This window comes from Pelodiscus sinensis, chromosome 3 (genome assembly GCF_049634645.1).
Source record: "Pelodiscus sinensis isolate JC-2024 chromosome 3, ASM4963464v1, whole genome shotgun sequence".
NCBI lineage: Eukaryota > Metazoa > Chordata > Testudines > Trionychidae > Pelodiscus > Pelodiscus sinensis.
In genome coordinates, this window is record NC_134713.1 from 112750296 (window position 1) to 112765513 (window position 15218).

Genomic DNA, 15218 nt, shown 5'->3' on the forward strand with positions numbered 1-15218 from the left:
AGAAAAATTAGAATAATTCTTGTTCAGTAAAACTGTATTACATTTTTGTTTCTATTATAGGGAATGAAAATCTTCTTCCTTATGGTGGCAACAGTGTATATCTTGTACCTTTTGTTCCTGATAGTGAGGGCGTGTTCAGAACTTCGTAACATGCCTTATGTTGGTAAGCAGTACTTTCTTCTTGTTTCTTTCAAATCCTCCAGTGATGCCTAAATATTTGAGGAAGAGGGGTGTAAGCTCTCAAATAACTGACAATTGTTCTTACTCTTTTCAGATCTCAGGTTAAAATTCTTGACTGCATTGACCTTTGTAGTGCTTGTCATTAGGTAAGACTTCTTTAAAGTGTATATTCTCTGCATTGTAATATTTATGGCTTTGTAAAACTTTCTTAAAGAAAAGTTCTTGGCAATCAAGTTCAGAATGGATTATCCATTTACAGCTTTCTCTGGGTTCATTATTAAAAATTCCACCATACCCAAGGTACACTTTAAAATCTTGCACACTACTAGCACTTACCAAATAATAGATTACACCACTCGGTTCCATAATCAATAGCTCTTAGTGTACTTTTTTAAAAAATGCCTATTGATATTTTTCCAGAACAGTGCTGTGGGTCTTGAAAAGTGCATGGCCCTCTGTTTATAAAAATAAAGCACCTTTAAAAATGTTCTGTTGCTGTCCAGGCAGACTGTCTGAGTCAGATTTAATAATTTGTTTCCCAGAACAGTAGAGCTCAGGAAGGTTGTGGCCAGAAGGCTTTCAAACTATACGATCCCTTTCTTTTGAAAGACTGCCATTAAATTCTGCCCTTAGCCCAGGAAAGCCAGTGGGGCACCAACAATGCCTGTTTTTAAGGGATGAAGAGAGTTTAGTTAGTTTAGACTCTGGGGCATGTGGTTTCTATAATAGGGGAAGAACGGAAAGAACGTTAACCCAAAATGAAGACATCCCACTCCAACCAATTTAATGCCTTGAAACAATAAGGGGGAAATGAGATTGGGGATCTGGCAGTGATGGTATTGGCTAAGTAGAATGATGAGTGACTAAAAACCTGCTCTGTATGCCTGCATTGAAAAAAAATTGTGCTGATCATCTGGAAGAGCTGAGTAGCCTATTAAAGCTCCAACTTCTACTGTGATTGTGGAGTCCCACACCTGCTGCTGTCCATGACATGAAAATTATTTGCCTTTCAGAAAGTTAGATTGACTTTTATGTTGCTCTTTAGAGGGCAGCCCTAAAATGTTGCAAAAGAGAAATGTGTGTGTGAGCCATAAGCCTGTGGGATTGTTCCATTCCACAGGTGATGGTGTCATTATGAATGGTGTTTGAAAGGAAGGGTATAAACTTAAGTGTTACATCTCTAGAATATTTTTATCAAAAGGAAAATTATTTCACTCTGGTACAGACTAAGTAAATACGATTTTACAAGCATCAGCAGTTAAGCTGACTGACCCTGTTTTGGGACAAATTTGATGTTAGACATTGGAAAGAGATGATATTAACTCTGATTAAATCTGAGGCAGCCAGTGGCTATATATTGCTCACAGATTTCTATACTGTTGCTTGTGGCTATATTTATCTTCATAATTGAGGTGCAGATCTCAGAGGTGAGAAGACAAGCATCAGTCTGTGAGGATCATCAGATCAAGATGGAACATTTCACATTGGGACTTATAATATCCATGAGGCATGCCTCCATGTTAAAGATGGAGACAGCTGCAATCTATTTCAATGTTACATAAATTAGGTTAAAAAAATTGGGTCTTGGCAAGCTGTCAGTGCAGCCCACATTGTGGTTGCCCCTATAATTCAATTATTTCTAAAGCAGGATTGTGATCTCTGTCTATAGGGATTGTTTGACTAATCTGTTCTCTGGTGAGCACTTCTTGCTCTGTAACCTTCTTTCATGAGGTATTTCAAACACTACTCTCCACTACTTCCACCATCACCGATCAGGCTATAGTTATGGACATGTATCTACCAGAGCTGTTTGGAAGGCAGCATTCACCTTCTGTGGAGTTTCATGTGCTTCCTGACAAAATGTGAAATTCAGGGGTGGGGGGTCAGTTGCCAATGTTTTTTTTCTAAGCTAGGTTCTAATATGCACTCCCCAACGCTGTAGGTCAAATCACTGCTGACTTGTGAATTCTGCTTCATGGGAGACTGAGGAGAAATTTAGGTAAATTTGCCCATTCTTTAACTGAATGACTGCATTTTAATTTAAAAAAACATTCTCTGAATTAGGAGTTGGAAATCAAATGTCTCTTAGAATAAGCAGCTGTATAGTCTAAGACAATTTGCCATTTTTTCTTGTAACTTTGTTTTTACTCTCCATCATATATTGTTACAGTTTGGTACATATAAACCACAATGTCTGTCTTGTCTCCCACAGCATTGTTATACTTTATCTACGCTTTGGATCACAAGTTCTACAGGACAACTTTGTAGCTGAGCTGTCAACTCATTATCAAAATTATATCCTTTCATTGTGGCTTCCAGCCATTGAGAAGTGTTGTTAACTTGTTTCAGTTAAGTGAATGTACAGAGACCATGACTCAGGAGTTACACCTTTCCCTGCTCATTCAGCAGTTCAGATCCAACCCAGGATGCATGTTATTTTCTGATGATTATTCATGATGGCTGCCAAATGAATGTGCTGGTTTCAGACCAGCTCTCTGAGTAGCTGTCCACATCACAGAATCCACAGCTGTAATTGGCACACTTGTCCCTGGGGGATTTAAATCCCTTGTTGGGAAAGTGAGGGAGAAGCCTGGCTCCGCCACTGCCTAGAGTGGCGGCTAGCTCTGTACTACTGCAGGTGTGTTGTCTCTGGTGCCCAGGGGAGGTGTGAGCAGTATCATGGTGCAACTGGACATTGTCCAGGCATAGCTTGCTACAGTTCTAGCTCTTCACAATTTTGGGGAAATCTTCCTTTGTGATACAGCTCCTCTGATGTCATGACAGCTGGAGTACTATTGTAGACCTGTCACTAGCATCTTTACAACTGTTTTGTTTAGACCCATTCAATACAGGTCTAAATAACAGAGAGGGGACATGTCAGGGCACAGCTGGATGGGGGAGATGGAAGCAAAATCAATTTACTCTAGTCTTCCACCAATGGGAAATAGTCCCAAAACTGCCAGTTTAGAAGCAGCATTTGCACAGTACTAATTGGATAATCAAGCAGGTAGATCCATCTCCTTCGTTATAAAATATTCTTCTTCTTTGAGAAGTGTCCTTGGGTGCTCCACTCTAGGTGTTTGTGTACCCTTGTGCCTCAAATTGGAGAATTATGGTAGCATTACCCTCGGTAGGTTGTACATGCAGGGCAGCCTGCACACGCTGTTTGGAGCTGCTATCCCGCATGCGCAGCCAGCTGACCCCTTAGTTCCTTCCCTACTACCGTTGGCTTGGTTCGGAACTTAGCAGTCACCCTTGCAATCTTTCTAAAAACAGCTAATTTACTTCTTATCCTGTATTTTCCTCATTTTTATTTACTTCGTTAGTTGTTTTCTTTAAAAAAAAAAATTGTTGTCACCTTGTGGCTTGTCTGCCCTCTTAGACGTGCCTGGCTCCCCAGGCTTCAAATCTGTCTGACTTACAGACTTTTCACTCCCATATCAGACATACGCTCCCAGAGTGTCTGCTCCCTGAGTGAGGCACATATTACTCAGAAGTGCCCGCACTACAGAACACTCACCACAAGGACAGGAAGGACAGGGAGTTCCAACTCAAACTGTTGCTCATGGAGAAGTCTCGTCATTCGACCTGGAACATAGGCCGCTGCCTAGGTAACGCCATCTCGAGTGGCAGTGTCAGAAAAGGCAGCTCCCTCAGGGTTGAGCTCCACAGATTGCTTCAGCTGCTATTTCCAGAAAGCGTTCCCATTCTTCGTCTTGGGGTAATTCTCCCTCAAAAAAGCTCCCTCTGGCAAAAAAAAAATCAGCCCTGGTACTGGAGGCACCTAAAGCATCAGACTGGGAGGCACCAGGTATATCTGGCACTGAGACTACACAAGGAGCAAAAGACTTAGCACAGGTCAGCTGGACGGCAGCTTTCCAATTTAAGCCTAAATCGGCTCTGTAGGTACGGACAAAACTTCACACTGCCTCTCCTCTGAGCATCTCAATGCTGCCACCTACTGTACCTATTCATCAAAGCAAGCAGCTGGCATTGTCAGTGCAGACACATCTACCAGCTGTTCCCCTGGTACTTATGTTGGTACCAATCCTCTTCGTACCACAACACCACCAGTAATGAAGACTTGGCAGTCACCTCAGTGCCTGGAACACTGCTGTCCGGTACTGATGGCAACCCAACTACCTTCTAGTTCAGCCTTTCCACTATGCCTGCAGGGTTAGCTCCTCCCTCTCTTCAGGTTTAAATACTCCACACCACTCATCACCTAGACCAATGCAGCAACCTCCTCAGTGGCAATCCCCTCAGTGGTGTGCCTGCATCTATACCAATACCACTTAACTAGCCTTACTGTGACTCCTGAGCTACATTAAAGAGCCCAGCACCCTCAAACCCATTCAATAACCAGCTCCAGCTCATAGATAACAGGCTTCTCCAGTTCCCTCAGCCATCCCATCAGTAGTTGACCCAGTGAAAGATGCAAAGGTCTTGGAGGATGAGCCTATGATTGAGTCTCCAGCACCTGCACACACATCCTCCTCCTCACCAGATGACCTGTCGTCTTTCCAAAACTTCATGCAAACAGCAAAAGGACTGAGAGTACTGAGCAGAGACCACTCTGCATACATTGGATGCCTGCAGAGCAATTGCTTTTTATATACACAGAACTAAAACATTCTGTAAATCTCAAAGACTTTTCTTCTCTTCTGCAATGAGATCTCAAGGCCAGACAGTCTCTAAGCAAAGGTTATCCAAATGGATCTCCAAACACATCTATCTATCTTATTGTTTCACTAACCAAGAACCTACAGCAGTCGTGTGCATGTTCCATGAGAGCAATGGCTGCATCAACAGCCTTCCTGAAAAATGTCCCCCTAACTGACATTTGTAGGGCAGCTACCTGGGCTTTGCTATACACCTTCACCAAGCACTATGCGTTAGACACTCAGCCTCTGGTGCACATTTCAGACATACTGTACTGTCCACTATTCAGACATAGACTCCAAAGCCCCCTTCTCCAAGCACAAGTACTGCTCCATAGTCACCTAAAGTGGAACACCCACAGCAACACTCCTTGAAGAAGAGAAGGTTACTCACCTATGCAGTAACTGAGGTTCTTCAAGTTGATTGTCGCAGTGGGTGCTCCACGACCCACCCTCCTTCCCTCTGCTTCATAATGACCTTGATTTTCTGTATCAGAGAAGGAGCCAAGGAGTCAGTTGGCTGTGCATGTGGGATAGTTGCTCCAAACGGCACATGCAGGATGCACTACATGCACAACCTACCAAGGCACAGGGGCACACAAACACCTAAAGTGGAGTACCCACTGAGACAACCATCTCGAAAAACCTCAGTTACTGCACAGGATGAGTAACCTTCTCCTCTTTGAGAGAGATGTCCCTGTGGGTGTTCCTCTGTAGGTGTCAGTGCGCCCCTGTGACATTAATTGGGATCTTTTAAAGCAATGTCCTCATGTGCCATGCCGGTGTGGTGCTTGGTTTGTGCACCTTCAGTTTCCAGATGTCATCAGCCCGTGTCTATTTTGGAGGCAGGATTGGAACTTGTAACCACTAGAGTGCAGAATTCAAACCACTAGGGTACAGTTCTGGTCACACAGCCAGCTTCAGAATCTAGAGAGCACTGCCATATATCAGCTAGAAAATGATTTCTGACTTTAACTGTAACTAGTGGAAACTAAACCAGAGAGCTTTAATGGGGTACCTTATAAACAAGTTCAACAGCCTCACCATGTCTTACTGTTCTCTCTCATTGCAGTCTCTTCTCACTCCCACTCAGTTAACTTAAATCTATGACAATGCCAGAGTAAACATCAGCATCCCAACACTTTTAACAGTACCCAGTTAATACCCTTCATACTTAGAAAGTACTGAGAAAAAGTCATCAAGCTTTCTCAAACACATTGTTGCAGTGCAGGGATAATCTTGCCTAATGTTTGGTTTATTTCAATGTTAATATGTACTGAGCTGAATTGTGTCATATCCTTGACTGTTATTACCAGCAGAATTCTTATCATTCTATGGTTTATTGAACTTTTATCTCTACACTTTAGCCTTTGTGTATTCCCCATCAAAGAACGCACTGTATGGTAAGTGACATACTGTAAAATTTGTCAGGTAGCTGCTGTGACCTGGCATGCCAATAGAGTTTATCAGATTTTCACATGTTGGCTGTTTCATTAGCACATGGTTTTGTTCCGTGTGTATGAGCAGCTTAAAGTGTCTTCGCATATCCAGTAATAATAGAAGCATATGTTGATTGAATCCATGAAAATGTTACATTCTTGCATGTGCCCCTTAATGTTGTATAGCTTTTATACCGGGAGGGCCTTATGTATTGAGGCAGAGCAGTTTCTCACTAAACTGGTTTGGGAACTGAGATGAATGGAGCTGCTTCAGGAATCCCAGACTTCCATTATAGGAGATGCATTTGGCTGGCTGGGAACAAATATTTAATCTCTAGCTGGGTTAGAGGAATTAAAAAGCATGCAGACAGTATTGGATTTTGTGGCAAACCATTAAGCATCAGATTTTATTCTGTAACTTTACTGACATTGGCGGAGTTGTTAGTTTACACTAGGGATATACTTAGCCCCAAGACTTGACGAGCCTATTTCTGGAAACTTGGGGAGGTAGTATTGTAGATAGCCAGTAGAAAGAGAGAGTGCATCCTTCCGTTACAGCAGTACATTCCTCCTCCCTACGTGAAAGTGAAAAATACCTTTCCTAAGTTATAACCCTTTAGATAGGCATTAATTACCAAACAATCGTTAGATTTCATTACTTTAGTCATAAAATATGGAAAGGGGGCTGAAACATATCAAATCAGCCTATATTTTTCAACCAGATTCTTCACTTGTGTGTTCCAAAATATCAGGTATAACTAATGGGGACAGGTGACATTGTACCAGGGAAGAAATTATTATGCTAATACAATATAGAGTATGCTGCTTCCTGGAGATTTTTGAAAAAGGGTGTCATTTTCAGCTGTTGTGAATACTGACATACTGTCAGAAGGGAGTTGAAGAATTTAAATCAAAGCTTTGTATCCCTTGCCATGAAAAAACTCCAGGTTGGGTCTCAGTTACAACTTCTTTGGAAACTACAAAGTCTTGCATTTCAAACTTTTAGATTAGACTTTTATCCAGAATTGAGGTCAGACAAAACTTTTTGGCTAAATGAAACCATATTGTATATTTTCCAGAGTCACAGTTGAAAGACAATCCTGCTTTTTCTATGCTGAATGATTCAGATGATGATGTGATATATGGGTAAGTATCACTATTGTGAAAAATCTCTTGTCATTCAGGGTTGCTGTATTTAATATAAAAAATTTTAAGAGCCCGGTAGGTTGTTCTTAATTGAAATCCAAAGATGCTGACTGCAGAATGTAAGACAACTATAGCTTCAGTCTTCTATTTTTGGGTCAGTTTATTCCAGAATGACTAGTGAGGCTTCACAGTATCTTGTCTTCTTTCTATTGGCTTAAAAAGGAATTGCCATAATACTGATACTAAAAGGTAAATTTCAATTAATTAGGTAATGGAATAGTCAATGCAGTTTGTAAAGGTGAAAGCACTGTGCAGAGCACAGGGCCAACGGAGACTAGAGCAGTCTCCCGCTGGTCCTGTGCTCCCTGTGACATTTCAAAATAGTAGCGCCGCCTAGAGTGGGGGGCGGGGATGGGGAGGGAGGGCAGGGGGGTGTCCCCAGCTGACTCTGGGCTCCACGTAACACTGCCACTTTGAAATGCCTTGTGCGGTCCAGGACTCCCATCTGACTCTGGGCTCCACGTGGTGCTGCCACTTTGAAACACCACATACAGCTCAGGCCATCTGGGGACTCCCAGCTGATCCTGGGCTGCATGTAGCATTTCAAAATGGCAGTGTTGCATGGAGACCAAGGTCTGGCCCTGGGTTCCACGCGTTGCTGCCTCTTTGAAGCACTCCCTCCTCTTCTCCTCCCCCCCCCCCTTGCTGCCTCTTTCTCATAGACACAGCAATGGGTGGGGAAGCGACTAGTCGACTAGTGTGTCGATTATCTGGAGTGCATATTAGATAGTCAACTAGTTGTTTACATCCCTATTCCCTACCTAAAGGCAGAGGTAAAAACAATGGCAGGCTGCAGTGGGAGAGTGTAAAGTGGATGGCAGGGTTTGGGAAGAGAATACGTTGGCAGAAGAAAGCAGGTGGAGGAGGAGTGCTGGAGTCAGGTTGGCAGGATGAAGGATGGAGTAGGTTGAGAGTTAGTACATATTTAAAATGGCCACTGCTGTAGGGGAAGACATTGGTTACTGTAGGTATCCAAAGTTGGTTAAAAATATTAACAATCAAATCCAGTGCAATTGCCTGAGTTCAGATTCTGAACTTGACAGTAATAGTCATATTTACATAGCATCTAAGAGGCCCAGCCCAGTCAGAGCCCTATTTTGCTTAGTGCTGGACAAACACATTAATAAAAATATTTCCTCCCCTTGAGAATTTGTTTAAAAAAAGAAAAAGAAAAAGGCCCACACACAATAGGCAGCTTAAAGAGAGTGGAGGATGTGTTAAGGTGTTTTGTATAGATTAGTTATGTGAAGTTTGTAGTGATAGCTTTTTAGTCTTTTGCTTGTGTGTGTGTTTAGTTTTGATCAGTAGCAGCAATCACAGCTTGTTTCCTCATTAGCCATTGTCAGTTCCATAGGTATCAAGGTATCTGTCACTGTAACTGTAGTAACACACTGTACACTCAGCTAGCATAGGTATAAGAAGCACTGTAGATGGTGAGATGTGGCATAGGGAAGTAGAATGCATGCCTGAATCCTTACGGTATGTACCCAAACATATATCTATGCTTCTATTTTTCAGCTATGTCCCACTGCCTCCCTGCACTGAACACTTCAGTGATGTGTGGACAAAGCCTGTCTCTGACTGTGAAATGTTACTCCATGGGTTAATGCCTATATTCTATATACTGTTGCAAGTGTAGACAAGGCATAGAAGTGAACCTTGAGGAAGAATTTCATGAACAGTATTATGTATTGCTCACATCTCTTTACTGAAATGCATTCTCTGGAGTAGTGTATCCTTGTGAATGATATACTTACATTAGTTGTGAATTGATGGCCCAAATTATTGTGGAACTGGCTTAGTACCTTTTCCTATTTGCATAAAACTAAGTAGCTGTCCATTGTGTTCAGGATGTTAACAAAGATCTATTTGTTGACAGGAGTGACTATGAAGAAATGCCACTTCAGAATGGTCAAGCCATTAGAGCCAAGTACAAGGAAGAATCAGACAGTGATTGAGTTCCTGTGGAGGAGACTTGCTTAGGAGAATGCAAGTGATCTTGAGCTTTTTACTAGATGACCTCTTTCTTGGCTTTCTTATGAGTCTGCTTTCAACTGAACACTTATCTGCCAACGAAGGACTTCCTGTTTATTTCTGTTTACATAGTTAAAACAAAACTGAAGGAAAAATGGAAATGCTTGAAAAGGTTGTAGTGGAGGCTTCTAAAAAACCAAATCCTGTCTTTACACTAGAAAATGTCATACACCAGATTTCTGTGTTGAACAGATTGTTTTAACAATGAGGTGTTCCGAGTCTGGTTCCAGTTAAGAGCATCATGGAGTATATGGCGATTTAAAATGCTTCCTTGCTGTTAGTTTTTAGAGGATTATGTATGGTACATCACCTTCACTCCTGATACAGTTCGCATTAGCTATTGTGTACATTGGTGTTAAAGTGCCTCTCTTACTACTTCCCTTCCTCACCCTATCCACCTCAGTTGAAGGTACAAAATTGCAAGTATTTCCTTTGATTTCTGAGAAACCACAAGGTTTTTATTGCTCCTGCTTAAAGGGGACAGCATTCACAGTTCAGTGGTTAATAATGTAATTGACTCAGACACCTTGAGTTCATAAAACAGAAGTTTGCCAAATATGAATGTGAGAGAGGTACAAATATTCAAGTTCTGTAGAAGCCAAAATTTATAAACCGAATAATATAATCAATAGTGCAAAATAATTTGCAAGGGTTTTTCTTATAATTAATAAAACAAAATAAGACTAAGTTAAAATATCTAGATTAAAATATTTAAACCGTTGTAAACCTTGGTGGGAAACCCTTTACTTTCCTGTGTATTGGGGAGGAGAGAGAAGATTGTTACATTTCCTACAAAGAGTATAATATACAACTTAATATTTTTTAACAAAAACATTCTTTTAATTGCGAGATTCTTTTTCCTAAGTTAGGATTTTTCATGCAGTCTCCTCATAGCTGTTAAACATAAGTTAATATAAGAACAATCACTTTTGATATGTTGAATAAATATGCAAAAGTGTGTTCCTCAGCATGTTTTGTAAATAGCTTAATCTCCTCATCTTCAGACACACCTAAATAGCTATAATTAAAATGCCTGCTATTTACAAGTATCTTTTGGATTGTCCCTTTTCAGGCTATGCTATAACAATGTGCTAAAGAACTTCCAAATATTTACTGGAATATTGCTCATCATATTTAAATGTGTGCATTTCAATTCCCCTACCATAGTATAGGTGGTGTTTTTACAGGGAGACTCTCGATTTCTATTAACTTTTTTAAAAGCTTAATATTTTCAGGTATGCCACTGTGAATAGAGTTCCAGGGGAGTCAGCTGTTGTCACTGAATTCAGCTGAACTGCAAAGAATGAGCCAGCTGCTCCCCAAAGCTGGTGAGTTCTAATACTTAGATTTAACAAGCTAGCACAAAACAGCCTGTGTGATGTCTTACTGATTACCCAGAAGCAAGCAACACAGTTCTCTTAAAGAGACATACAGACAATGACATTATTTCACCCAAATTTAATTTAAATGTTAATATTCCCCTTTGTGTCCTAATCAACAGCTATAGTAATAGCCATGTAAATAGACAGTTCTTGTCTAACAAACATCTAACAATATATATAAAATAAGTAAACACACACAATTAAACTAGAACTTTGAAATGCAAATCTACTTGAATGGCCCTAATCTCTTTCTATAAAAAAAAAAAAGTCCTGTGGGACAACAGTGATGTCATCACGTCACGCTGCATTCCTCCACCCCATCTGCCCTGCTCCCTCCCCTTACTTCCTTTCGCTCTCAGGGTGGGCAGGAGCTGTGAGGCCTCCCCCCTCCGGTGCTGGAAGATGTGAGTCGCATGGCCTCTCCTTTACCTCCTCCCTATTGCTCCGGGGGGGCGAGAGCCATGAGGTCTCCTCTCTACCCCCCCGCCCCCCGTTGCTCTGGGGGAGCAGGAGCTGTGAGCCACGTGCCCTCCCTGCACCCCCAGCCCCGTCACTTATCCCTTCCACTGAAACCCCACAGCCTCAGCCTGCTCCTGCTCTCTCCCCCCTGACCAGACACCCTTCCTGCAGTCTGCTCCTGCACCCTCTCCCCGGACAGATACCTACCTCCAGAGAGAAGGGGGTTAATGTGCATAGTGAGCAGGGGCCGCAACCCCTTATTTACATACTTTTTTTTACATGTCTACAAGCTGACTCTGCATCCATTAGTCTTCAGGATGCTTAAACTTTCTGGCCATGTATCATACTTGGCATAAGATTTGTGGCAATTTTATAACAGTAGTAGCAACAATGTTTTTTATGGTCATAAGCTAATCAGATAACATCACAGCCATCTATTCCTGAATCTTTTGTGGGTTTTTCTGAGGTTTCATAATCACCATTTTCTTAATGTTTCTCTTCCCTGTTGCTGTATGAAATACCCACACAAACATCAGGGGAAACTGACAGAATATAGAGAACAAACAGTGATTTTGATCTATATGCAAAGACCTATCTATACTAGGGAATCAGCTGGTTTAAGCATAAAAGTTCAGTGTGTCTACACTGACCATGTTGAATTGACAAAACTAGCATTTAGTTCTGCTGAAAGCAAGTGGAATACAGAATATGTTTAGCATGGTTGTGTAATCCATTTTGTGGCTATGAAATTTAACAAATGTACTAGGAAGTTGAATTGCATTGGGAACCATTTCAGACTTGTCTTGCAGTCACAGTAGAGTGGTCCTAAACCACTTCATCTGCAGTAACCTCTGGGGTCCTGTGAAATTATACCTACTATATAGTAAATATCTAGTGTAGACTAAAGCCAAGAGAAGGCCAAAGTACTTTCATGTGCAGAAAGTAAAGAAATAGAACACAGAGAGATTTTCCCTTGGCATAGTAGGTGTTACTTGTAACAATATGTGGAAAAATTCACACAAGGTTCTTTGTAAAATGCAGTAGTTGTTGCCTCTTTAACTCCTTTTAGCTAACAGACTCTTTTTCATATAAATTTGTGATTTATATTATTTTTAATCTAAAGGAAAGACTGGGTTCTCTTTTTCTTAAATAAGAAAGCAAGAATGATTCAGGGCTTGCTTGTACTATGACTTTGTACAAAGGCAAGCTCAGGATCCAGTCACTGTCACTCCCTGTACACCCAAAAAATCCATTGACTTTCATGGGAGCTGGAGAGAGGGGAATGAGAGACAGTTTGTTTATGTGGATTTTTACTTTTGTGCATTCAAATCTAACACTATTTTATTCCAGTTATAAAAGTCATTTTTTGATTTGCTAAAGTATTTCTCCATGGAATATTTGAATTTTACTAGTGCTATTTACTATAATCCAGGTTGCTTGTGATATAGAATATTAAATCTGAATGTATGAAATATGTTTTAGGATTCCATTAATTAAAGAAAGCTTTTTTTTTAATGCAACTTTAAGAAATCATGATATTTAGAGTTTGAGAAATGTTCCTAAGATGTTCCTGTCCCTTTATTTTTTATTACATTGCTCTTTAGAGGACTAAAATGAGGTGTTAGATGGGAAAAGTGCACTTTGGTTTTTAAAATTAATTATCTTAGTTTAGAAATATCAGTATCTTGTTAGAAATCTCGTATTGAACTGCCTCTTCTCATGCACAGAGCCCTGTGCAGATACAAAATTTCTATCTGCATCCAGTGCACTAAAATGATTCATGGATGCACATATCATCCATGGCTATAAAGTGGAGATCTGCAGGACTCTAGATATCAAATTTGGATCTGCATATGTCTACAATCCACAAAATATTATCCTCAGATGTAGATATGTGGATATAAAGCAATATCTGCAGATTTACAGGGCTCTCTACTCATGCATACTGTATTTTGTACTAAAAAAAGGTACAGTGTAGATTAGCAAGTTTGGCTAAAACATTACAGCATTAAATTCACTGCTTGCCTAGTAAATAGGTAGAAGTAGTAAAACTGGCTAGATTATAGTCTCTGGAGCAAGAGATTATGTATTTCATGCTTTGTGGTGATCAATATTGAACATTTCATAAAGATACAATTTGGTACCTACGATTACTCTGACAAAGTCTCATGGCAAGATGGATAGTAAATATTTTGTGAGGGGTTGTATTCTTGTGTTGCTATGCAGTCTGTTGCTGTTATGACCCATGGATTAAATGAAAGGTGCCTACCTAAGAAATTAACTTGGCTTGCTATGTATTTTCATATGGCCAGCATATATGTCAATAAGGGAAGTATGTTTTCTTCCCAAAGAACTACAGTTAAGTCATAGTGCACTTGTATCGGGCTCTTGTAACTAGTAAACACACTTGGGTGGATTTTTTTACCCCCACTTTAGGCCTTTGTCTAATAACCAATCATATAAAATAATTCCAGATTAATCATTCTTCAAAAGGTGTAAATAGGAACATAGAAAAAAGAGTAATGTATACAAAATACAGCCATAACGTAGTGGGTTTATTGCAAAAGTGGGATGTTCCTCTTTATAACAATGAGGGTGTTTTACTTGCAAAAATCCATCTTGTGGCCAAATATTGCTGGCCCAAAGTGGCTCCTGAACTATCATGCACGTTTTTGCTGTTGCATTGGCTTTAAGACATGATCAGAGTTAAGTATGCTAGGAAATTAATATTCTGTACTCTAAGGCCAAGAAAGGGTTCTTCCTAACCCAGAAGAGAAATCTTTCTTAACTTTGGTTAAGAATGAAAATGCAATCAGAGCATGAACTACTTTGAGAAGTTTGTTTGAAAGGATTCTTGATTTGATATCTTTCTTTGATCCTAAGGGCAGCTCTTGTAAATAAGAACTATAAACCTGCTTGTTCCCTTTTTGCCATGTTTTGAATATGGCAGTAATTGCCATACATTACAGAAACCCTCATGCTATTATAAAACTGAACTTTATAAAAAGCTTGTAAATAATGTAAAATGAAAAAACTATGGAAAATTGTATACCAAAATGGTATTGAATGTGTAAGATAAATATTCTGTTACTGAAGTTGTAAATATGATGCTGCTTTGAGCAGGTATGCCTGGGCTGAATTAGTATTCTGTGTTTTGGGGAAACTTGTTAATCATCCATTTACACTAGAAATCTTTCAGTTATAGACTACAAAACTGTTTACCACCTTCAGCAAAAAGTTGGGTGCTGAGATACATGGAAGATTTCATGTGTGTCAAATTTTCTGTTCAGCTAATTGTTAATAAATAGTTTTCATACTGTCTCTTTATACATGCATGTGGATTTCATTTTCCTTTCACTAGGTGAAGAAAACCTAGCACACTTTTTCACTTGTCTCTAATGAGGAAGTGGTAATTAGCCTTGTGTATGTACATAGTGGAACTGACACTGTCCTCATAGAAAAGTTTAAATACTTCTATTGTTAATAGCTAGCATATAAATGTAGGGAGGGACTCTGGCCACCTGGGATTGGAGACTATTGTTTTAGTGCAGTTAGGGGAATAACCAAAGGTACAAGTTAACCAGGTTATGGGGGGGGGGGGGGGGTCCTTTGCATAGGTACAGATACATACTGAGCAGTAGCCTGACAAGCCTTTGTCCATCCTATTGTCAAACCCAGAACCTACTGGCAATTATTTCAATGTGTTTTATTTTAGATCTATCCAACTATTGCACAAGCTATAGTGTATAAATAGCATTGCAGAAGTGCCTTCTGGTACTGTTAAAAATGCACTGTTAACTACCTTTGCACAGTAGAGGCCCCAAAGGCCATAAAAACAGAAAAGGGAAGGAGCATTC

The 15218-nt window shown here is 40.2% G+C and overlaps 1 protein-coding gene across 3 annotated transcripts in view; it reads left to right on the top strand.

The window, feature by feature from the left end:
• TMEM181 (transmembrane protein 181) overlaps window positions 1-14688 on the top strand; it is a 72609-nt gene extending 57921 nt beyond the window's left edge. For all 3 annotated transcript variants that reach the window (XM_025180656.2, XM_075924548.1, XM_075924549.1), the window contains exons 12-17: window positions 61-163; window positions 275-326; window positions 2393-2475; window positions 6155-6244; window positions 7360-7426; window positions 9366-14688. In XM_025180656.2, coding sequence (XP_025036441.1) covers window positions 61-163; window positions 275-326; window positions 2393-2475; window positions 6155-6244; window positions 7360-7426; window positions 9366-9444 — 474 coding nt within the window. In that variant the 3' untranslated portion in view covers window positions 9445-14688. The remainder of the gene's footprint in view (window positions 1-60; window positions 164-274; window positions 327-2392; window positions 2476-6154; window positions 6245-7359; window positions 7427-9365) is intronic.
• The last annotated feature ends 530 nt before the right edge of the window (window positions 14689-15218 follow it).